This window comes from Pyrgilauda ruficollis, unplaced genomic scaffold (assembly GCF_017590135.1).
Source record: "Pyrgilauda ruficollis isolate IOZ18807 unplaced genomic scaffold, ASM1759013v1 scaffold49, whole genome shotgun sequence".
Classification (NCBI taxonomy): Eukaryota; Metazoa; Chordata; class Aves; order Passeriformes; family Passeridae; genus Pyrgilauda; species Pyrgilauda ruficollis.
In genome coordinates this window covers 1,382,720-1,406,569 of record NW_024526488.1, presented here as the reverse complement: position 1 = coordinate 1,406,569, position 23,850 = coordinate 1,382,720, and the positions used below count along the sequence as shown (strand labels likewise).

At 36.4% G+C, this 23,850-nt stretch overlaps 1 protein-coding gene across 4 annotated transcripts in view; it reads left to right on the top strand.

The window, feature by feature from the left end:
• CAMSAP2 (calmodulin regulated spectrin associated protein family member 2) overlaps positions 1-23,850 on the top strand; it is an 81,265-nt gene that overhangs the window by 39,302 nt on the left and 18,113 nt on the right. For 2 of the 4 annotated variants that reach the window (XM_041479586.1, XM_041479585.1), the window contains exons 3-8: positions 763-924; positions 1,593-1,676; positions 7,671-7,703; positions 11,862-12,003; positions 15,112-15,251; positions 22,970-23,063. In XM_041479586.1, coding sequence (XP_041335520.1) covers positions 763-924; positions 1,593-1,676; positions 7,671-7,703; positions 11,862-12,003; positions 15,112-15,251; positions 22,970-23,063 — 655 coding nt within the window. The remainder of the gene's footprint in view (positions 1-762; positions 925-1,592; positions 1,677-7,670; positions 7,704-11,861; positions 12,004-15,111; positions 15,252-22,969; positions 23,064-23,850) is intronic. The other 2 variants (XM_041479588.1, XM_041479587.1) reach the window with 1 other exon arrangement.

Sequence of the window (23,850 nt, the reverse complement as noted above, 5' to 3'; positions counted from 1 at the left end):
CTGGTTGTTATCCTCTTTTTTTTTGTTATTGTTGAGCTTTGGGGGGGTTTCTTTGCTTATTTTGAACTATTACAAACTATGAAATAGCCATCATCTTTCAATATATAACGCCAGAAGAAATGTACCTCCTCTTTTATACAGAAGATATATTGTTTTAAACCTAGTTGAATACCCATAGCTGTGGCACCTACATTGCATCTGCATAATATAACTGGTTTACTAGAAGAAAAAGAGATGTTTTTCTATCATTTTGTTAGGTTTTACTAAAGATTAGTATAATCATGCCTTCTTCCTGGATTAGGACTTTAACTATAGATGAACTTCCACGTATTAATGCAGCGTTTTCATTATGATGAAGATTGTTTAGCAATCCCCAAGTTTCAGCTTTTCTTTCCAGTACAAATAACATTGATCAGGCAGGGAGTTTGGTTTTACTATGGTGACAAATTTAAAAGATCTCTTCAGCTCTGTTAAAAGTGATGTGATGTTTGAATCATTCATTAAACTTGCTTATTCTGTTCACTTTTATTTCTTTAAGTTTGGTGTTATTTTTTTACAGAAGTTATTTTAATTTGCAATTTAATCTGTGTTCCCAAGTATGTAATATTTGTTTTCATTTGCTTTTTATTTAAAACTGACAACCAGACAGAAAACTTATTCACAGTTTTGGTCTTTCCATGTATGTGGCTGTGTTCAGAAGCAGTACATAAGAAAGACGTGTTGATTTGCATACTAATCAGGGGCTGGTGTTTGTCACTGTAGAGTGCTCACATGGCCATGATCGACACCCTCATGATGGCTTACACTGTGGAGATGGTCAGCGTCGAGAAAGTCATCGCATGCACTCAGCAGTACTCAACCTTCTTCCAAGCTACAGAGGTACCCTATGACATTGAGGATGCTATCATGTACTGGATAAACAAGGTATGAGTGCTGGAAAAGCAAGCTGGGGTTTTCTTTGTTATCTGTGTGATTCAATTAGAGATGAGAGGCTAGGATATGTATTTGTGTTTGTAGGTATATCAGGACTGTTCTGATACAGACTGTTCCTACATCTGCTGTTTATGCAATTTAAAAAGAAAGGTTTTCAGAAATAAGTTAAACATGTGTGAACCAAATAAATGGGAAGTCTAAATTAATGCTGGAGTATATACTACATATGACATCTCAGGTGTCACTGTCATGTGGAGATGCCACAGTGCCCGCTCAAGGGTCTCTTTTTGGTTCTTGATAAGTTGTCATCTCATTGTGTACTTTGTCATGATTTAAACCCAAAGGTATTCTGTTTGTTTGAACACATCTTGCTTGAAGTGATCTACCTTCACTGCATAATCAAATCAAGTGACAAGGATACCCTGCTAATCAAATGTGACTGAGCATAATAAGGGAAAGGTTAGTTTGTACAATGTAAAGCTAACAAGCAGTGACCTTAGACATCATCCAAGACTGACATTTGCTTCAGGGCTATAGTCTGAAATACTTGGTTTATCTCTTTAGTTCTATGTTCATGATTTTTAGACATTTTGAAGAACTTCTAATTTCTGTGACTTGTTTCTTAGAACAGACAACTGAATGAACTATTTTGTCTCTAGGTAAATGAACATTTGAAAGACATCATGGAGCAGGAACAAAAACTAAAAGAGCATCACAGTGCAGAATCTGCAGGAGGCCAAAAGGTAGGTGGAGGAGTTAAAATATTTCAAGGAAGAATAAGCATTTATCCATGAACAGACATTGCAGGCATTGAGCTTTTAACTGCTTGTTAAAGAAAGCAAACCTGTAGTATTCATTTCGTTATTAGTTTTATCACTTTCATGAAAATGCACATTTAAAAATAAAACTAGTAGAGTTGCACTTTTTATAGCCAGTTGTCCTTTCTGACAAATAAATCTTTGTTAGCAGGGAAACATCTGTTACATTAGTGTTAAGGAATTTAAGAATAATGACTACTTTTGAGTGAATTAAAATACCGACAGATCTGATGTGAAAAAGACCAGAATTGTCTTTTTTACATGGTTTTTAATATTTTTTTTTCCTTATGTATTACATTAACGTCAAAAGAGAGATCTGTATGTGATATCATGGGAAGGATTGCTCTGGCTATGATCCTAGATACTGGTTGGTTACAGGTTTTATTATCTATACAATAAAACCAGATTATGTTTGATTCCTTTTCCTAACAGGATTTTTTTCTTTTGTTTGCAGAGCCCAGTTAATTAAGTAGCATTATATGCCCATCAAAATACATAGGGATAGCAGACAGTTCCAGAGTATGTAAAATTCCTTGCTTCAGAAAGATCTTTTACCCTGTTGTGATATAACTGTTACTGAAGAATTGGTAATCAGTCTGAACACCTTTTGGTATTATCCCTGCCCATGAATGCAGAGCAGATTTCCAAGCTGCTGCAAGGCTGTAATCCTCCTTCCCAGCTTGGCCTGTTCTCACCTAAGCTGCTGCCTCCTTTTCAGTGCTGCTCTGAGGGACTGGCAGGTTAGCAGCCTGGATTTGATGCTCAGCTTCCAAAAACATGAGTGTAGTGAATATCTTTGCATTTGTAGGAGTTTTTTAATATAAGGAATACCAGTGAAAGCTAATGTGACTCAGCAAAAGAAAATGGTTCTTACAATAATAGTGTGACCCTGGTGCATAAAGCCTGCCATGGAAAATTTAAACTGTGTTCAGTAGTGACGCTAGCATAGAAATCTGGAGAATAAGATGTCCTTGGCAAGTTCATTGCTCAAATTTAGATAAAAGAAAATAAACAGACGACAGGGAGATAACCTGTGTTCCTCTGTCCTCTAGTGGATTTTCTTTCTCCTGAAGATAATAGTAGGATGTTTTATGTGGTTTGTAGGTCACTTGGAAAGATGAGAACAATTTTGAAAATCAAAACTGTATGAGAGTCTTAGTATGATAAACAAATATATATAAAAGTTAAAACTATTATCAGAGCAGTTCTATAAAATTATCTGTATTTGTAAAACTTCAGTAATATTATTTTCACTTTTTTTGAAACTTATATTAGGAGTAAAAGGATAAAATTTTTAGTTTGTAAATTATCTTCATTGTCAACATTTTAAAATCAATTATTGAAAGATTTATGTAGTCTGTAACTGATGCCATAAATGGACTCAGGGGAATAACACATTTACCTGAGAAATGGTATTGTGGTGTTTTAGATGAATTGTGAAGCTGTAACAGAACACAAGAGCCAGGTTTTGTTGGCCAGAGTACAAATGCATTGGCAAAATAGCAAGATCTTGCAACAGTTGCCATATCATTGAAAAAATGTATATTTAAAGCCCTCTCTTCTGTACACTGAATTTTTGATGCTATTCTCCCAGGTATGTTATGTTTTTTGCCTCACTAGGGATTCAGCTGCATGAATACGTTGTCAAGTAAGGTATTCTGTGCTTGGGGGTTGAGGATTATTTAACTCCAGGTTTTCTTTGAGAAACTGTTCAACTGATGGTTAATTTACTGCTCTGATATCTCAGCTTTTCTTTTAGTCATATGTCTCACAGTATTTCCCAAGTTTCCACTTAGTCTTCCTAAAGGTAGTGGTCACTGCATGCAGGCAAACATCTGAGGTTTAGAAACACATGAAACATCCCAACTAAACCCTGAATTTCTTAACTGAGGATCGTACTGAATGCTGGCTTTACAAGGAAAACTAATGCAGATGCATTGGATGAGTCCATCGCATCAAGTTCATCAGCATTTTTAACAGGAGTTTCTGTTAAATTATCATGTGGCTCCTGTCAAGCATCTCTTAGTGCTCATTCCCAGATGCCCAGGTGTTTTACAGTGATTATCTGTCTCCACATTGCATCATGTATTCCTCCTTTAAAAGCACAGAACCACTGGTGGCATTGGCCTTACCTCTGCACTCAGCAAAGCTGTGAAATAACTGTAGCTGAATTCCTGTGCCAAGTTTGGGCCTTGTTGAAATACATGCATAATTTTTCATTGCATGCTGTGCTTGACCTTAATTATTAGTAACAATAGGTATTCTTAGATTTTAAAAAATGATTAGGGGTGAATTAAATTCTGCCTTTGTATTAACTAAAGCCCTACTACATGATTTTCCATTTTTTGGAAAAATTAAATTATGCTTGTATATATATGTTTAGCATTTTCTATGCTCATATTACAGTTGTAGCTTAATTATTAGTATCTGAATTATTTTCTTTCTTTGATGTTTTAAAATTTCTAACTGCTGCTTCTATTTGTTTTTTAAAACTTAGCATGAAGGGGAACTGGAATTATCCATTGTTCAGCTTTTCTGTCTTCCACCATTATTTTCAGCCTGGGGCTTTTTAATTTGTGTTCTCCATGTTACCAAGGCATTTAGCAGTTCAAATGGTGAACTCCATATGAAAATTGAAGAATCTTTGCTATCTCCCTTTTCTAGACAAAACCTTTTGTTTATTTAAATTTCAGGGTTTCCAAGGTATGGTCAGGTCTTGAACCTGAACTAAATTTAAATTCTGAATGTCCCTTCTGATTAGAGATGGCCAAGCAAAACATGGGAAGAATACATAATTTTAGCCAACAGGGAAAGCTCTTCTTTAGGTTTAATTTCTGGCCAAGAAGCAGGAAAATTAGGTACCTATAAGGTGAAAGAAAGTTAACATGTAAATTTTAAAATAATTTCATAATTTCCTACGGTCGCATATTTATAAATTAATCAGTTGTGAAAAATAATGTCAGAGTTGTCCTCAAGCCTGCCAAACTGTGTTACTGTGCTGTTATAGAACTGTGGTGAATCTTTTGCAACAAAGAGTAAATTTCTACATTTACAAAAGGTTTAAACATAAAATACAGATTATTGGATACTACAAATTATAAGATATACCTGTTTTCTATGTCTGGATAGATAAAATCAGTATTAACAGATTATGAGGTTGCTTTTGTTTTCTTTCCCTGTCTTCTGCTACTAGCTGTCTGTAGAAGATAAGAGAGGAAGGTGTGTGTATGATTTTTAGTTCCAGGTAGTCCTCTGTGGACCTTGATCAGCTGGTGATTTGTGGTAACCTCATCTTTTTCTGGTAGAGTCTGCATCTCTTTTCAGAAGTAGGATTTCGAGTTTTGTAGTAAATAGCTTTGATTTTCAGGCTTCCACTGAATAATAAGTAGTGAATGTACAGTTGCACTGGTTAAATTGCTGGTTTTCAATGTGGTTGGAGCTTTCCCAAAAACATGTTGTTCTTCTGTCTGCTTCTGTGGCTTAGACTGAATCAGTCTTAACAGATTTAAGTCAAATGCAAATCCTATGAGAGAAACAAATGTAACTTCATTGAAGTAAGTTCTTCAAACTTTCTGTAAGATCAGTTTAAACAGTGCAACCTCTTGTGTGAAGGTAAAACACTAACACTGTAGTTCCACTTTTCACTAGAATTTAATGTTTCATAAATCCACACTGCTACCAAAAGCTAACCTATCAAGAAGAAAAGTTTGCAGCAGAGTCAGCTTCTTGATTCAATCAGTGCACAGCTGCATGAGCACAAGTGATGGTGCAAGGAAGGTAGCAGAAACAAGCAGTTAATGAAAGGCATGGCTATCGTGTTTTGGCATCATAAGATGAGTTTATGTGGAAATAAATTTATCATAGCCATGTTTCAAACTTTTTATTAGGGGGATAAAAAATCATCATGTAAAGCCATAGGCTCTCAACCTGAGGGACTATTTTGTTCTTTCACCTTTTTTTGTTGGTTGGTTGTTTTGTGGATTACTAGTTTGGTTTTGTTGTTGTTGTTTTAAACATTGGGAAGAAGTCAGCCAGGATTCTCTGCTTAGTTTGTTTCATAGTGGCTGATTCTTTTGAAGTTCCAGGGCAAAAAAGTTTATTCTTGCTGATCTGAAGTGACAGTTCAACAGCTACTGAATTCCCAGGTTGTCCAAGAGACTTCAGCTTTTTTGAATCTCTATTCCTTTATAGAAAATGTATACTTATAAATCTTACGGTGTGTTTAATTTAAATTTTAAGTCTTTCACCCCTTTGAAGCATATTCATAGTCATCACAATCACAGTGTCAACCAGATGAATAACTAAAAATATATATTGGATTACTAGTTTTGAGTTACTGTTAGGGAGAGCTGGTCTTTGGAATTGAAACGAATGTGTGCTTTTTTGCAAAGAGTGTTTCTTCAGCCTAGCATTAAATAGACATTGGTAGACTTTTTGAGTCCAGGTCTGAAATACACTGCACTTTGATAAATGCAAGAACAATGTTCCTGTCAGTGTTAAATAGAATAATAAGCAGCCTGGGTCTGATCTCAGCCAGTTTAGCCAAAACCTTGCTTTATGATAGGGTTTAGGATTCCTGATTGCAGTTGAAAATTAAGATAATTTGTTTTCAAATTTCCATGGTTTTCTATACACTGATTCTTCTTCAGTGAGATTATGAGAAACTGAATCCTGTGTAAAGGGTGTGACAAATGTCCAGAGCCACACACTGGCATGCATCTTGTAGATGGTTTCTTCTAAGTGCCTTTGGGATTCTTTCCTGCTACAATCCAGTGAAATGGAGGAGAAGGACGTTGAGAATAACTTGTGTTACTACTGCACGCCCATTAGTGCACAATAGCTTTTTCCATAAAAGCTCTGTATCATTACTACAGTTGTTTTCAAGAAGCCTGTTTTGCAAGGTTTTGTAGAAGCACAATATTTTAATTACATAAAATAATAAGGTTCCTTAGCAGTTTGTTCCATGGTAGTTTTAAAATGCATTTTTTACCATTCCCAGAAAATATTTATCTTCATTAAAAACAAAATAAATTGTTGCCTGCACTTTGGTAGTGGGTTTGATTTTTATTTTTCTACAATGAAATCAATGGAGTGGTGACATTTTCTGTCTGTATTTATAGTACTGGTACATAATATTTTTATTCTTAATACTAGAAGTATTGTGCCAGAGTAGAAAAAAATCAGTGTGCTTCAGATTAGTATTTTTTTGATTGTGTAGGAGTTTGTGTATTAGTTCTGATAGTTCCTCTGCCAGTAGTCAAAACTCCATCTACATTTCAGGTCATTGCACATCATGCAGCTGATGCTAATGTGATTTGTCATTGTAAAAATATAACTGCCTGTACCTCTTGTTGTCTGAAAACTGTCATATGATTGTTTAAAAATATTGTTGAATGTTACTGTTTGGCTTGAAGAAACTAACGCAAGCTTCCCTGCAGTTGGGTGTACTGTACTACAGTGTGTTCATCCCTTTCTTCATTGCTTTAGCTTCCCTGCTTCCCCATGTGTGCTGCTGGAGTTCATTTTGATACTTGTGATATCATGACTTCAAGTCTCAAATGAATTCTTCAGTCAGATTGCATATGTAGAGTACAATTAGATGTGTGAAAGCGTTTCATAAAACTGCATTGATCTGACAATCTTAGCTGTTCATGTGGGAAAATTATAATGTTGATTTACAAAGAGTGCAGACATATTTCTCCAGTGTTATTGCTACTAATTAGCTCAATATGCAGAGGTTACCATGCACTTATGCTTGCCATTAAATTATAACTCACTGTTATACAAAACTGAGAATGTTAAAGAAAATTAAATTGCTTTATAAAAGTAATTTATGAAATCTGATAAAATGTTCCTTTTTTTTTTTTTTTTTCCTTTGCTTTTTGCTTTTGTCCTTTTTTCCTACTGCTTCCTCTGAAGTCTCCTACCAAATGGTTTTGGAAACTGGTTCCTGTAAGTTTGCCCAACTGCTTCACTTTGATCAAACTGCTTATTTTGGGAATGGCTTTGTCCATGTCATGCTTGTCTGATCATTCATTTCATTTATCTGTATGAGATAATTTTATAAGAGATTGCCCTGCAAAGGAGTGCATACCTGCAGAAGCCTGTTTTGCAAGGTAATCTGTGCAAAAGAAATGTGAGATATGATGCTGGATAAGGAATTACTTTTCAAGCAGTCAGTGGGTTTGTACAAGGCAGTGCTACCTGTTATTAATTCATGTCCATTGAACATTTATAAATTACTTTTTCATAAACTTTTAGTAAATACATGCTATTTGGTGCCAGTTGCCTTCTAAAAAGAGACTTGCAGAAGGAGCTTTTGATTGTTGATGCTACATGCAATCTGAAATCTTATTTATTCTAAGCATATGCAATCATTACACCATTCATCTAGAGTTCCCAATTTTTTCAGCTGATTTAAGACTGCTGTTAATCTCTCCCCACACAAAATGACCCAAAGCAACCTACTTTTAGTGAGACTATAATTTCACTAAAAGTAATAAAAATTATTTTTTCCTATCTGCAATAATATAAAGTTTGTTTTCTCTGTGCTGTGTCACCTTGGGGTTATCATTACTTTCCTCTATCATGTAGGAATTCACACTTGATGTGCATTCAGGTTGTTTATTCGGCAAAGTTTGTCTGAGAACAGCTCTTAAGCTATATACAGAATTGCATTTACTTCTGATCTGAATTCCAAAGAACTGATTCCCATTTGTCATTGCTCTAAAGATTACCAAATAATTGATCTAGCAGTCCCTCAGATGTTCGTTGCCATAACTAGTGAAACCCTGTTCTTACATTGCAAAAGAAATTGAAAATAACAAGGCAGATGCATGTAGGCAACAAGAAAAATTACTCTGTGTCTGGAAAAGTAGTTTAAAGGTACTGTCTCCAGCAGCCTGAGCAGTGTTCAGACTCCTGACAGTCTCTGTGGGCAATTGCTCTCTAAAGGTATCTATTACATTTGTGACACACACACAGATACTCTGCTCTTCACAGTACAGCCCATGAACTTTGTTTTGGAGTTAAGCGAGTGTAACTAATTGGAGGGAATAATGCAGAAAAAATATAAGATTATATAAAAAATATAACATGATATCACAATGTTTTTTGTCTTATTTTGTCAAAGTAAGGCTACTTGAAAACAGTTTCAGAATGTCTGTGTTCTGCTTTTGTCTATGGTGGTGGCTTACTAGTGAGAGTCTTCCTTTGCATAAAAATCATATTCAACTCTAAAATACTCCATCTGTTGAGAAGCTAACTCCAGTTTGCCTGCCAGTTATCTGTAAACAACTTGAATTAGTGGTATTTATGTTACTTTATGTTGTTAGTGCAGTAGAGATGCAGTTAAACCTCAAGTGCTACTGATAATACTCAGGCTGCTCTATCACTTGAGCCAGTCTTCTGTCTCTCCCCTTTAGAATAGAGCACGTTTCATAGTGACAGATATTCCTGAGCACAGAGGCAGCTAAAAACTCTGAAGTACATTTACAACATGTTATCTACTGTATGGTAAATGTGTAAGAGCATTCATTGTTAATGATCAGCTCTGAATACACACAAGCACTTATGACAGAGTAGCTGGTGTGCTGTTGGTTCATCTTTAGCTGTCCTTGTTCCTAGGCAAGTGTCTTGACTATACCTAGACTAGGTTAAGTGGAATAAGCTCAAAGATGCTAAATCAGGATGGTTTAGGATCTCAGAAACAAGATGCCTGTACTAGCATTTATATTTCAATTAGCTCTAGAGCTTTATAATGTAGAAGTTCATCTTTTGCATTACTGCATATATATATATATATATTTAGTAGCAAACACTGCAGCTGATGAGAAGAGTTTCTTCAAATGGAAGTTTATTTAAAATGCAGTGCAATTACCAGTGTCTTTGATTTTTTCAGTACAACTTCTTTTATCTTTTCAACCAAATTGAAACATGATGCCTGCTATACAGTAATGAACCTGGCAGATCAGGTTATATGAGTTTATCTTTCCTGAAGTGATGTGCCTGGCATTCTCTACAATGACTTAAATCCTCTATGTCCACTTCAAAGATATGACACAGTTCCTAGCATGGATGGGCACTGTTCATGAGGCCAGTGAAGGCATCATCAAAGTGCAGTGTACTTTTTCACAGGATTTACTGTGCAGCACCACTATATTGTCAATTTGAAATGTGTTTGAATCCTCCATTAAAAGATAATATTCAAAAGAAGACATGAATTAACCAGAGCTTGTAGAATCATGATGTTCAGTCCATCCGCATCTGTTACCATTATTGATGCTTAATCATAATTAAATTGTGGTATTTCATAGACTTAATTTCAGTCATGTTGAGGAGGACATACATGGACATAATAAGACGGAATTTGAAACTTAGAGCATTTTCATCATAGTGGGTCACTGCCATAGAGTGAGAGAGATTAAACTTTCACTGCAATTATAATTGGCCTATTTCATTAGAGATACTAGGGAGCATTAAGAACATGAAGAAAAGAATATTAATAATGCATAACAGGAACATGATTTTTGTTTGGTGTTAATGTTTCCTCTAGCACACAAAAATGGGATTTTCATTTTTATAAAGCGTATTTGGCACACAAATATGACTACACTAAAAGCATGAAGTAACAACTAAGTCTCAGGGGTTTTTTAAAATATTAATTGGTTGAAGTATAAGTTCTCTGGGCCAAGCACAAGCTCTTTATTTTTCTAGAACTGATGTGGCTGCTGTTGCCAGACTAGGCTTTTAGTTCTTAGGCCAGTTAGGGGACACTGACATTCACTAAAATAATGCCATGTGATCCTTGACAGAACTCCAGTGACAGTAAGTACAGCCCTCAGGGTTAGTCTGTGGTTCCACAGACCTTTTTGCATGCACAGTTGGCTTAAACACTTCTACCCCTCCATAAAACCTCCGTCCCTGCTCATGCACTCAGTCACTGCAGAAACACAGGAGGAGAGAGTTGCAATAGCTGGATCGATGGTTTTGGTACAGTCCCATCAGTAATTGCTCCAGCACAGCCAAAAGGTGGAGGGTAGGAGGTAGGAACGGTCAGTTTTAGCCTGGCTGGGAAGAGTGATTTCCACAAAGACTTCTGAGAGTCCCTGCAGGGAGACTTGCAGTTCAGTGTGTAGGGATGCATTTAAATAGCATAAGATTAACTCAGAAACACTCTACTGCTCATAGGTAGTTCTGTGGTATGAATACAGCCATAACCCTTCACTACTGTTTTAAAAAGGTCTTGGTAAATAATACTAACAAATTAAAATCTATACCACTTTCTTCCACCTCCATTTGTTTTCCCAGGAAGAAGTGAAAAAAACCAGGAATGATGTTAAGTCCATTTTTTCAGTAAGCCCTCCTCTCTTATCACAAAAAACACCCTAAACCCATTGAAAATATATTCACAGCAGATAAATGCTGTATCAATACTGTAACCTAAGGATCTCTTTATATGCTGACTGGATTTTTTAAGTACTTCCATTTCTTACTGGGTCACTGCATGGTCATAAGTGTTGACCATTAATATTTCTCTATGTTTATGACTGCTTACACATACTAGCAATAAAAATGGAGTTGATCAAATGCAGATTTCCTTGTTTCTGAATTTGTCATTAAGCCAGTTATATGAGTAAGATTTTGGGCAAGATACTTAGGTGTGTTAACTTCAGAGTCATGTGACTCGGCAGTAAACTGAAGTTGCAGTAACTAAGGATTTGTCTCACTGTGTTTGCACACAGATCATTTTTGATTGTATAATAATGAGTGTTACATTTTAATTAAGGTATAGAATGTTATTTAGTTTAGTGTGCTATAGAGAGATCATCAGAACTTGGTAGTTTTGAGGGCTAAGCTCAGTGTTAGCATTGTTCCTTTCCTCTTAGATATTATTAAGATAATTATTAGATATTAGAATATTAGATATTATATTATCCTGTTCAAAATGTAGCATGACATGAATAGTTTTAGGAAATAGAATACTGAGAATATTCAGCTATTTCTTGAATACTGCTTTTTCACTAACAGTGTAGAACCCACAGTATGTCTGTGTTTCTTCATCTGTTTCAGAGCCTTTGTTTCTCTAAATTTCTCCATTTCGAATCGTAGGCTCGTTATCGGAAGGAACAAACGTTGCTGAAACAGCTGCCCTGCATTCCACTGGTGGAGAATCTGCTGAAGGATGGTACAGATGGTTGTGCTCTAGCAGCCCTGATCCACTTCTACTGTCCAGATGTCATAAAACTGGAGGGTATGTCTGGCGCGTCTCTTAACTTGTATACGTGGCCACAAAAGTTTCAATGTTTGTGTTTGAGAACTGTGTGAAGGAAGGTGCTTAAATGCAGTACACAGCAGGCATCATTTGACTGTGGTGGTTTAATATAAACTTTGCGCCTATTTCTTTTTACATTTAAATAAAAGGAGGCCAGATGTCCTTCCCTGGTGTGCTTGCTTTTATGTTGCCACACTAAAATAAACATATGTGAAACTACCTGCAAAACTCTTACTCTTGAAGCTGCATAAGTGCTTTTTGTGCATCTGAGCAGTTACAGATATAAAACTGAGGAGTTTAGAGCTAGGCTCTGCATAGCTTCACTGCATGGCAAATAGTTGCTCTGTATTCTGGGCTTTTAGTTCATCTGAGACCTACCTGGATCATTTATAGAGTAATCAAAAATGTGTTGTGTCGAACGTATTGGTGTCATGCTGTTCTATAATAGCAATTGTCTGTGATGATGAGCAGCTTCATCTCATTCTTTTGCTCAGAAGCCTGGTAAAGTTATACCTTCCTCTTGGCAACTAGGAGCTGTAGAATGTCTTGGCAGCTAACACCCATCATTTTCTGCCTGTGTTCTTTCTATGATACCTTTGATGTCGTGGGAACACTTAGACAGAAACATCCTGAGAAATACAGGAATATGAAGAAGGGTTTAGAGCTTGCTAAGGACTGAAATCTGGAATTCATATTCACAACCACTTTATAGGGAGCTTCCAGCACAGGAGGCATTGAAGATGAAAGGCACAAAGATGCATTCATTCACCTTTCTTCTGCAGCTTGAGAATTTTGATAAATGGAACTTTCAATTTCCATAAACATTGCAGCCAAATGCATGCTATTATATGTGATTAGGGAAGAGTTAGAACTTGGGTGGTATTGACTGTGGTAACACCTGGTGCCTCTGTCCTGTTCCAGCATGGCTGAGAACACCGACACTCTGCAAGGTCTTGTGTGCCTTGCGTGACCAGCACCTTCCTCCAGCACCTGCCTTTGAACAGGGCAAGGCACATGGCATCTTTGGAACTTCAGTTTTAATATCCTTCTTAGGTGTCCTGACATCATCTTCCCTAAAGATACAAATGTGCATGTCATTGTCTCAGAAGTAAATTCAAAGGTATTCCAAAGCAACTGGAAACACTTTAATAAGATTTTGCTCATCTTCCCTGTACTTAGGTAATACAGTTTTTGATGCATGTTGAATTTTACTGAGATTTGGTTCTGTACTGAAACTGAGGAAGGGAGGTAATAAAAATACCTATGCAAAAATGCTTAAAAATGCATTAACAAAAAAGAAAAAGGAATTCTAGGGTTCTCTGTAGTCTGAAATAGATAAATTCTTCTCATTAAGTCTTCATTTCACTTTCAAATCTAGGTTTCCTTGAAGGAATACAGAACTAGAAAGGATCCCATTGAGTCAAGAAGTTGACTATTGTACAAAATTATATAATTCCTTTCCTGAATTTATCTTGTTCTAACTTAAAATTGTCAAACTGTTGAAAATCTGTACTCTTCTTACCCACTGTTTCTTTTTTTTTACATTATTTTAAATTTCATTCTTGGTTTTTACCAACCTGTTCTTGGTTTTTACATAACCTTACATGCCTTTATTGTTCCTGCAGCATTATCCTTTGGTTTGAATTGTTTCTAATCTGATGTTCACATTTTTGATTGGTTTTCTTCCTGTTGGTTTAGCCCAGGCTACTGAACCAGGCTTTTCAGTCTCCCTTGCTGAAGTGGATTTCCATTCTCATTGGTATCCTCAATAGTCTTCTTCTGCAACTTGTTTAGTTTGGGTTTACTGTTCTTGACTGTAGAGGGTCGTAATCATACAGAAAAATCCAGTCTGACATCCCATTCCTGCTTTGTTTAGTGCTCCTCTGTCACTGCTGGAAATGAATTTTCTGAGACGTTTTAGCATTGTGTTTGTTTTTTCCATAGCTGCATGATGCCAAAGGCACACATGTTTACACTGGCTAATACCTGATAACTCCCTGCTCCACATCACCTTCAGTCAGTGAATCACATTAGAATTTTATTAGATTCAAATGTATGACTTCACATTTTGCATTCCTGAATTTAATCTCATTTCAGTCAGTTTAGTCAAACATTTTTCCCTGTTGATCATCATCTGTGGATTTGGAATTATGAACTATGTCTGATTTTCTTCAGTGTGTGGGAATCCTTATCCTGGCATCAAAGTAGATTCCTTTTATGGAGAGACCTTTTAACCTTAACAGTTCAAAACTTATGTGGAGTTCTGTCATGCATTGTTGCTTTAGGAATAAAATCTGATGCATGCTCTGGAAGTATATTTAATTCTTTTCTTCAGTCCATTTTTGAAGAGGACTATTTTCTTTTAATGTGACTTATTATTTCTACTTACCTTTCCAAGAAGCAGTTAGAAAAAGACAGCAGAGACTATCTGGGCTGAAGTACTAGTCAGAGAATACGGTGTAACTACACAAGTCTGTTCACAGCCACCACTTCCTTGTCTTTAAATAGCACTTCCAGAGAGCGATAACTCATGTAAAAGCCTTCAGCTCCTTGGAAAATCTCATCTCAAACATATCAAGCCACAAACACAAATACCTAAGACCAGGCTGGTCTTTTGTGAAGATTCAGGCTTGTTGAGGCTAAAATGTGTTCTTGTTTAAAGACAAAGAACAGAGAAATGTATGCAAAAACGTGTCTATTTCTTACTGCCATTGCTCTATAGAAAATCTAATTATAAAAAAAAACTAGTGATTAAACATTTTTTCATTACAAAATGTTATATATATATATATCTATAATAGTTGGGGTGACAGAACAACATTTTCACAAAAGGCAAAACTTCCCAACAGTGAAAAACAAAATTAATTTTTACAAAAATATCTAAATATTTAGAAATGCAAAGATAAAACGTAAATTTATAATTTCTTTCGTTTCTGAATTAGAAAAATAAGTCTCTGGTGGGGAGGGGTGGGGCAGAATTATGTCTAAAATTATTCAGTAAATGCTCCTGAATCTGTAAAACCCAAAAAGCACTTTTTTGCAAACCTGTAGTTGTATGTAATCTTTGCTTATTTTCTTCCTTTTTAGATATTTGTTTGAAAGATACAATGTCTTTGGCTGACAGCCTGTATAATCTACAGTTGATTCAAGAATTTTGTCAGGAATACCTCAACCAGTGTTGCCATTTCAGTCTTGAGGACATGCTCTATGCAGCTTCTTCAATAAAGGTAAAAATAAAACAATTAAATAAAAATGCAAGCAACATCCACAGAACTATTTTGTTAATAATATGTTTACTCTTTTATGCTCTGCTGTTGTATGGCTTCTCTTGTGACATAGTATGCAAGACACAAATTTCAGCACAATGAAAAGCCACCTTCTTTTGGCCATGATGTTTTCCTAGTAATTTCAAAATACTCTTTAAAAAGTGCTTGTGAAAGGATTTGTAAAAACTTTAATTTTGTGCCAAACTATTTCCCACTTTTTCTTTGTTATTAATTAATAGTTGAAGTCTGTAACCTGCAATATTTCTGTTGAAATTTAATAGTGATTTGCATTAGTTTAAAAGTATCAAGGCCTTAACAAAGGGTGGAAATATTGAGGACTTGTTTATGGAATTATTACTCACTGTTCTTAATCATTTCTGTATACACAATTTCATGGGTTTTAATCTTAAAGCTCTTTTACTTTTGGAGAAGTGTAAATTTCTGAGTTAAATTTTTTGAAAAACCAATGGCTTGACGTCCCATATACAAGCAGCAACAGAATTCCAACAAATACAGTAGTTTGAATAAGCAATTAAGTGTATTCCATCAATCTAAGATTTTGCTCTTTTAGAAAGAGGAAAATAAAACTTTATTCTGTAATTCTTTATGCCTGTGCAGAAAGAAAAGGAGCAACTGAATGATTTATTGGCTAATTGTAATTTTAATTTTTCATTATTATGTTTCACCAAGACCTTCTTCTATATAAAACACACTTCATTTGCTTAAGATTCTTGTTGGCTTGCCTTTAGGGAATAAAATATTATTTTTCTGAAGTCAGCATATCCATTGCAGATGGGATGTAATTGGTTTCTAAATATCTGGGTCATTTCACTGCTTTTATGATTTTCTAGCAATCTCACAAGCAGAGTCACACAGGCCAGAGCTTGAATACAGCTTTGTTGTCTCCTGAAGGGTTGAACCCAGTCCTTTCCAAATAAGTAATGAGCTGCCAGGGTGGTAAGGGCAGTAGGACCTTAGTCTAGACTCCTTAGCTGTTGCTGGTTCATTTTGTGTATGCAAAGCTGTGCAGTGAGTGCTTTCAGCCAGCTTTTGGTGCTGTTCAATTTCACATGCAGTGATCTACCTCCATGCTGGTCAAGTGTGCTGCATTGCAGTCTGCCTTGGCTGCACCTCCTGTCCCACAGCCACGCTCCGTGGGCTCAACTCCTTCACTGCGTTTTGATGGTTTCTCTCTGCTTACAGATACATGGAATAAATGCAACTGATCATCCTTGTTTTGGTTCATGACAATTAGTCATACCATTTTTATAGTATTGGCTTGAATTACTTCTCAAACCAGTATGCACTAGGAAGCGTCAATTACAAAAAAACAAACTATAGTAAATATTTTGTCAGTATCCCAATGCATCAGAGTTTACACTTTAAACTTAGTGATTTTGCTGTTTCTGAACAATGGATTTAGAGTTCTTTCAAAGAGTTAGAGTATTTCTAGATCTGAGAAAGCCCTTTTGTGATCATGTTTTTACAAGTTGCTGTGGCATGGATGCTTATTTAGATGTAAATGTTACAAAGCAAGGCTGCCAAGTTTTTCTTCTAAAACTTGGCATGGAAACTTCAGCTAGTGCTGTAGACTCTGTTTTTCCAGTGTTAAGAATTAATTTGCTTGAAAAATAAATTCATTGTTAAAGGAGTTCCTCCTTAGTTTTCCAGAGCATCTGATTAGAGTAAGTTTTAATAAATGTGTTTATTCTCCAGTGAATTTTATTGTCACTTTTAAAAAACTTGTATTGTGAATGGATATTTTACATATTACACATTGAGTTACACTGGTTTGTGGAAGCTACTCATCTCAGCCTACAAAATGTACATAATATGAAGTCTTAGGATTTGTAGAGGTGTGTCTTTGTTAATCAGCAGAAATTCCTGTCTCTTTTCAGAGTAGCTCATACTGCACAGTAGGTGCCACTGTGCTTTTGGCTTAAAAACCTCTTACATTTGTAGTGGTGACAAAAAAAGTAAAAAATACCAACTGCTGATATCTTACTGGAAAAAGCCTCCAGAAAAAAAAATCTCAGCAGTTTTTGGAATTACAGTGCTTTGTCCTAGAAACTACAGTAGGTATCCTGGCTTGCTGCTGGTTCTTGAGAAGGAGGAGAGCAGAACCTCTTCTTAAGTGATCCAGCACAAACTACATACCTTACATTCTTCCCAGGGCACTCTGCACTGTCCTGGTACATTAAATCAAGGGAGGTTGAGATAGGATATGATGCAGAAATTTAGTGCAGCATTTCACCACGGTGACACTGCCTCCTTTCAGTTTTTTCATCAAAATGCACAGAAACACGGTGACTTCACTTAAGCATCCTGAGTCTTTGATAGAGGCTCTCAGATTTCCCAGCAGATGAAACTGTTGGCTTAGTTCTGGTTTAGCACAGAGAGAAATAAGCTTTGTCTGGATTTCTAGACAGCTTTAATGTGTCATAATCAAAGGAAGCAGAAAGTTTTGGTGCTTCTTATTGCCTTCTCCTCTAAGAAAAATACATTTGTAAAGTTCTTCATAAGATGTTTACTAAGGCAGGGCTACTGATATTAAAGACAAAAATATTTCAATACATTCCATGGATGCTTGAGGCACCAACAGGGACCATGCTGATTCTTGGTTGTTTTCCTTTGAGACAGACAAACACAAGTAGAGAGTGATTACATAAAAATAATCACAATGCTTTCTGAATCCTCCCTGCATATTTAACAAGCGGAAATAATAGAAATCTTGAGTCTGTTTCCAGTTGTGCAGATTGCTTTTTTGCCCTTCTCCTGTAAGCAGTTTTATCTTCAGACAGGATTTATTTTTTAAGTATCTTGTTCTTCACCTGTATCTGGGAAAGTACACAGAGCTGAAGGAACTGTTTCACTGTGACTTGACATGCACTTGCATTGCCTTTTCAAAGAACAAGTTTGTAGAGATAGAAAACCTTGCATAAGGTGTCATCAGAAAAGTATGAAGCATCCTGCATAACCTAAAGATTTATTTATTGCTTTGTCCCAGCAGTTGATTAGCACTGTGATATAATAGGAGATAGGTAGCATTTGTGCTTTGGTTGTTCAATGGAATGCATAATTACTATAAGGATCTTGTATGGTCACTGAAGAGAGAATTAAAACAAGCATCTCACATGTTCCATTTGTCACATGAGATACATGGAAATTATTTCTAAAAGGGTTAAAAAACACATCTTTGGTCATAATTGATTATATTCTTGATAATTTTAGATCATTCTCTGCCACTTTATTCTAGTAGGGCCATAGGCTTCAAATCTAAAAACAAGTCATTTAGGCGATGAACTGTCAAAGAGGGGATTGACTGACAGCTGGAACCATTTGGTGTGTGCCATGATTTGAGAGTTTACACAGGAACTTGGCATTACATCAATTGTTGTCTTTTGTAAGTGTTCCTTTACCCAAGCCTTTACAAATATGTGGGTTTTTGTTTTGTTTTCTTAAATAGTGATCCTAAATTCCTGCTGCTCATTTAAAGTACACACGTTGTACATTCTCTCTTCACTCATAGAGGATTGACGGTGAGATTTGGATCACACTATTAGAACACTTTTGATTAATTCAACTGCCATTATCAGTAGCATGACTCAGAGATTATGACTCAGAGATAACCATTCACACACAGCACTCATTTGCTCACAGAGTTCACACACATACACACAGAGTCATTTTTACTGGGTTGGAGCCCAGCCCCGTGGTCTCCCAGAAGCAGGGGCTCATAGTGGCCCACCAGTGGCTTTGGGGAACGTGCAGAAAGTTTCTCAAGGGGTCCATTTGTCCCTTGGGGTACGTATATATGCATACAGTCTTTGCTTGTAATAACTGCTGTTCCTGTAAGGAGCTGGCTGAGTCCTGTGCTCCGGGCGTGTTGGTTCCTGGGCGTTCAGCAGGGCTGCGGGGCTCTGCAGCCTCGCTGTTCTTGCAGGGGGGATTGCACATCCTTCAGCACAGCTGCTGCTGCTCTGGCTGCTCTCTGCTGAGATCTCTAGAGTCTGCTCACCCAAGCTCGTGCAGAAGGCATATTTGTTAGAATGAAAGCCTTCAGAATGTGAAATGATGCAAATCTGAGAGATCATTGCTGTCTTGGCTGAAGGGGCGTTCCTCTGACCTAGATGTGGGCCAGACTCCAACCTCTGCAGAATCACAACTAAGCACATGGAATAGGTACCTTATTTTTGTGCCTGATTACTAACCAGAGTGGCAGAAAAAACATTTGCACTGTCAAATCCTTTTTGATTCAGATCCAGAACTTTTTTTTTTTTTTTTTTTTTTTTCTGCTGCTGAATTGAACAGGAGTGTATGATGTCTGAAGGGCTGATGATTTTGAAGGTCTCTTCCAACCTAATCATTCTGTGATTTATATTAAAAAATATTTATTGCACCTGAGCAGTTTTGAATACTTGTACTTTCTGATGTAATATTGATGGTATTGTTTTGTAAATAACATAAGCAGAGGCTGTAATCAGCACCAGAGATGTGAAAAATAGTGTTCAAATACATTGCATAGATAAATCCCAGAAATTCAGGGCTGCACAATTCCCACAGGTGTTGCACAGCTTTCTCTCCCACTGCCAGCCAGGCTGCTCACCTAAGCCTGAGCTGGCAACTGGAGCCCCTTAAGGACCTGGGAGAGCAGCTGGCTGTGCTTGGTGAGGCACTTACTATGTATGGTGGGAGTCAGTTCAGCCATTTCATTCCCATCTGGCTGGGTTAAAACGATTGAGGATCAGGAATTAAAAGTAAGATTCAACCAGGGAACAGTTTTTTGAGAGTTTCTCCCTGAGAGGGACCGAATGTTCCTGAGTCATTATTTAAAGGGAAGCAGCGTGGTTTGCTTTCACTGATGTTAATCAGCCGCTCTCCCCTCTCAGTTCTGGTCTGGAACAAGGCATGGTGGATTTGAAAACTGAGCTGGTGTGGCATTTATTAGCCTGTGGCAGGACAGAGGACAAACTGGTAGTGCTTGGATCATACACAGCTGCAGTCTGGCCTTCTTGAGACAGTTTGTGACACTCCAGTTTTCTGCAGTCTTGAAGCATTTACATTGGCACCTGTATAACAAAAAAGGTGTGGATTTGCACTGGACAGGACCTTTACTGGCCCACTGAACAGAGATTTTAATGTGCATCATGGTAAAAATTTTACAGTGTATTTTATGTATATTTTGAAAAAAAATTCTAAAAGCTTCTCTGGCTGGTCTCACACCCAGTTTTAGTGGATGCAAGCCTGATGACAAATTATATGTATCATTTGTGTGTGTGATATTGTGGTTATTCTATAAATATGCAGATCTAAAACCTATAGGTGTTAGGAGGGTATAATTTATTTGAAGTATCTAAAATTAAGTAAGATTAAATTAAATTAAATGAGCGTGTTTAGCTAATAATGATCTGTGAAGCTGCAAGTCTGCCATCTGCTGTTCAGGGGGCTTGAGCCAGCCTGGACTGCTCAGAGCTTCCTTAGTTTTTATTAGTGTTAAAATATTATTGTGTGTAAGTGCATGTGATAATCATATGGCAAGCTATTAGAATTTCTGTCATCATAATCAAGGAAAAAATCTATGGAAATCATATTTACATTCTTTTGAGTCTGGAATAGCAACATTACTACAGACTCACTGCTAGTTTTTCCAAAAAAATTTGTTACTGATCATCAGTCTCTCCCTTCGTTCTGATTAAAAATAACCTGTGAGAGAACGTGATTTCCATCATGATGGCTCACCATCAGACATCTAAAGTAGCCTCTGTTCTCAGTGGGCTGTGCAGCACTTTCATTTTTAGTTCAGTAAATACTGCTTTGGTGGCTTTAGAAAAACAAACTGTCTTGCAGCAGCTCAAGACCGCATAGAAGATATTCTCAGAAGGAATATCTGTCCTTCATAAAATAGTCACACTATTGTGAGTCTATTTTTTGTTGAAATGCAGCATTTCAATATAAACATGAGAAATTGGAGTCTCTAAATGCAATATTATTTTGGATGGGGACAAAGCTATGACTAGAACATTTTATGATTTAATTTTTTACTAAAAAAATCAAGTAAAAAATATGAACGTTTAAGGAGAGGCAAGAGGATGGGAGAAATAGAGAGAATTTATAATAATTTGAAATTGTAGTACTAAAAATCGTATTTGTCTGAGAAGTACTTCTGAGTTTTTCTGGATCTAAGCTTCCTAATGAAATCAGTGTGTGGTACTGAAATGCTATGCTTGACATTTACTTGAATGGAAAAGATTCTGCTATGCACTTTTCCTCATTCAGTTGTGTCAAGCTGAATAAACAGCGATGGGGTTTTTCCTATTCTATTTATATCTTCTGTGTAATAACTGTGCAACATCTGCCTGATCCCTTCACCATATAGTACAGTGCAGGAGTAGCTTTTGGTCTGAGTATCCCTTTGCTGAAGTATACGTTTATCTATGTTAGAAATCTTCAGGAAAAATAAATCTGAAGTAAAAGTGTCAAATAAGTACTCAAAACTATATTTTCAAATATACTGATGCAAAATTGAGATTCTCATTTATTATCAAAGGTTTTTTAGTAAATATTTTGTTTATTTTAAAATTACATTCTTATCCTTAATGCCTGTGATTTGTTTTTGAATTAGAATGACATTTTTGTTTCAAATTTTTGAAAGAAACTCATTGAAACAAAAAGTTGTTTAATGATGGTTTCCCAGTTCAATGTATAACCATTGTTTACATCTTCAGACTTTTTAAGACTGGTGGCAAAGGTCTGTTCACCTGCTTGAGCCAGCTCAAACCTGGATATTTGCTGATCTCCTTCTGCTGATATTTCTTATGAAGTGGAACTGAAGATGCAGAAGCTTTGGCCTCTGAACTCCTTAGCCTCCACAGTCAACAACCTTCTGGGCTTTTTGCACTCCTCATATGTTCTTGCAGCAGAAACAACTGTTCCTGCCTGGCTTTCCTCTATTGATTTTTGTTGTTGTTGTTGTTGATGCAGCTTGTCACCAGTTGTTTTCTTCCTTTTCAGTTTTTTCCCTAGTGTTTAATCTGGTGGCTCCCATGCTGTGTCTTTCATAGCTGTGTAATGGGAACATACAGTAAGGACATATATATCAGCAATGCATAAACCTTCGGAGCTAAAACCTTGTTCTAACCTGCAGTCAAGAAACTCTGCTGCTGTTTTTTGTTTTGCATTAAAGACTTGTAAATTTGGGTAGAACTTCACAAATGTGACAAAAGCACATACTTAACACAAAAGCCAAAATCAGATTCCAGCTTCTAAAACAAAGGGCTACCATACTTTTTCATGTTAAAAATCTCTGAAGAAAGCATTATCTGCCCTTGCAATGGGCTTTTCACTGCGATTTTTTAATGGAAATGGCTGGTCTTTGGCAGGCATTTTTTTCCATCCATCCTGCTCCTCTCTGCCCTCCCTGCAAGACATCAGGCTTGAGCATATGCTTGTTATGAAACATTTCAACCCAACTGGTTGCAGTCTGGTCAAATTATGTGTTGGTGCTACTGGCTTCTATTTCTAAAAAAACAGTGGAGATTGTAAAATAAGTGGATTGTAAAATAAGATTGTAAACTGGCTGAAACACAGAGACATCTCCCAAATGCTGCTTAATCTGTTTACTTGCAGGCTTGTGTTCTAACATCAATTTCTCTCCATCTTTTTGTTTATTTTTCATGTAGAGCAATTACATGGTGTTCATGGCAGAATTGTTCTGGTGGTTTGAAGTGGTGAAGCCATCATTTGTACAACCCCGTGTTGTTGTGCATCCCCAAGGTAATTATGTTATGGATTGGCCTTAATATGCATGTTTTGATATGTATGTGTACAGATTGCATTGTGTTCACAGATACAGTGAATATTTTAGTTAACAGGATTTGGCAGTGCACAGCCCCCTTAAAGAAGGAAAGGAGTTCTCTTTCTTCATTGTAAATCTTCATCTCATCTCATAAATCATAATTAGATTTTGTTGTCTGTTACCAAAAACTCATTTAAATTGTTGTGGTATAATCACTTGCAAATTTTCCTGACCTAAACAAGCCTTGAATCCATTTATGCCCATGCAAGAATTACAAATATAAAAAGAAACTGAGAACAGAATTTAGCCTGAAGAGCTTGTGTTGCTGAGAAGATACCAAGAGAGAGAATCATAAGTCTGGGCAAAGTGAATAGAGAGCTAATTGTAAAATTTCATTTTGTACCAAGTGCAAAGGCACCATCTTCCATCAGCAATTCTCAGATTTAAAAATCCACCTTTCAGATAGATCTTGAGGTCTAACTAACATTTCAGGTGACAGAAATGTTCACACGGCAGTGCTGTGATTGGCTTTCCACACACTAGGAAGAGATTTTCATTGGGTGGCTGTTATACCTTGTGTTCATTTTTATGCTTTACAGAACATACAAATCTGATATAAATCTTTAAATACTGCTAACTGGTTTAGGATGTGACAAAAAATCTTTTTTCTAGTCAGTCTAAGGGTTGGAGAGAAATTTTATCAGAAACACTACTTCCAGAACAACTTTTGCTAAAAGTGTTTGTTTCCTTTTAATTTTTCTTAGT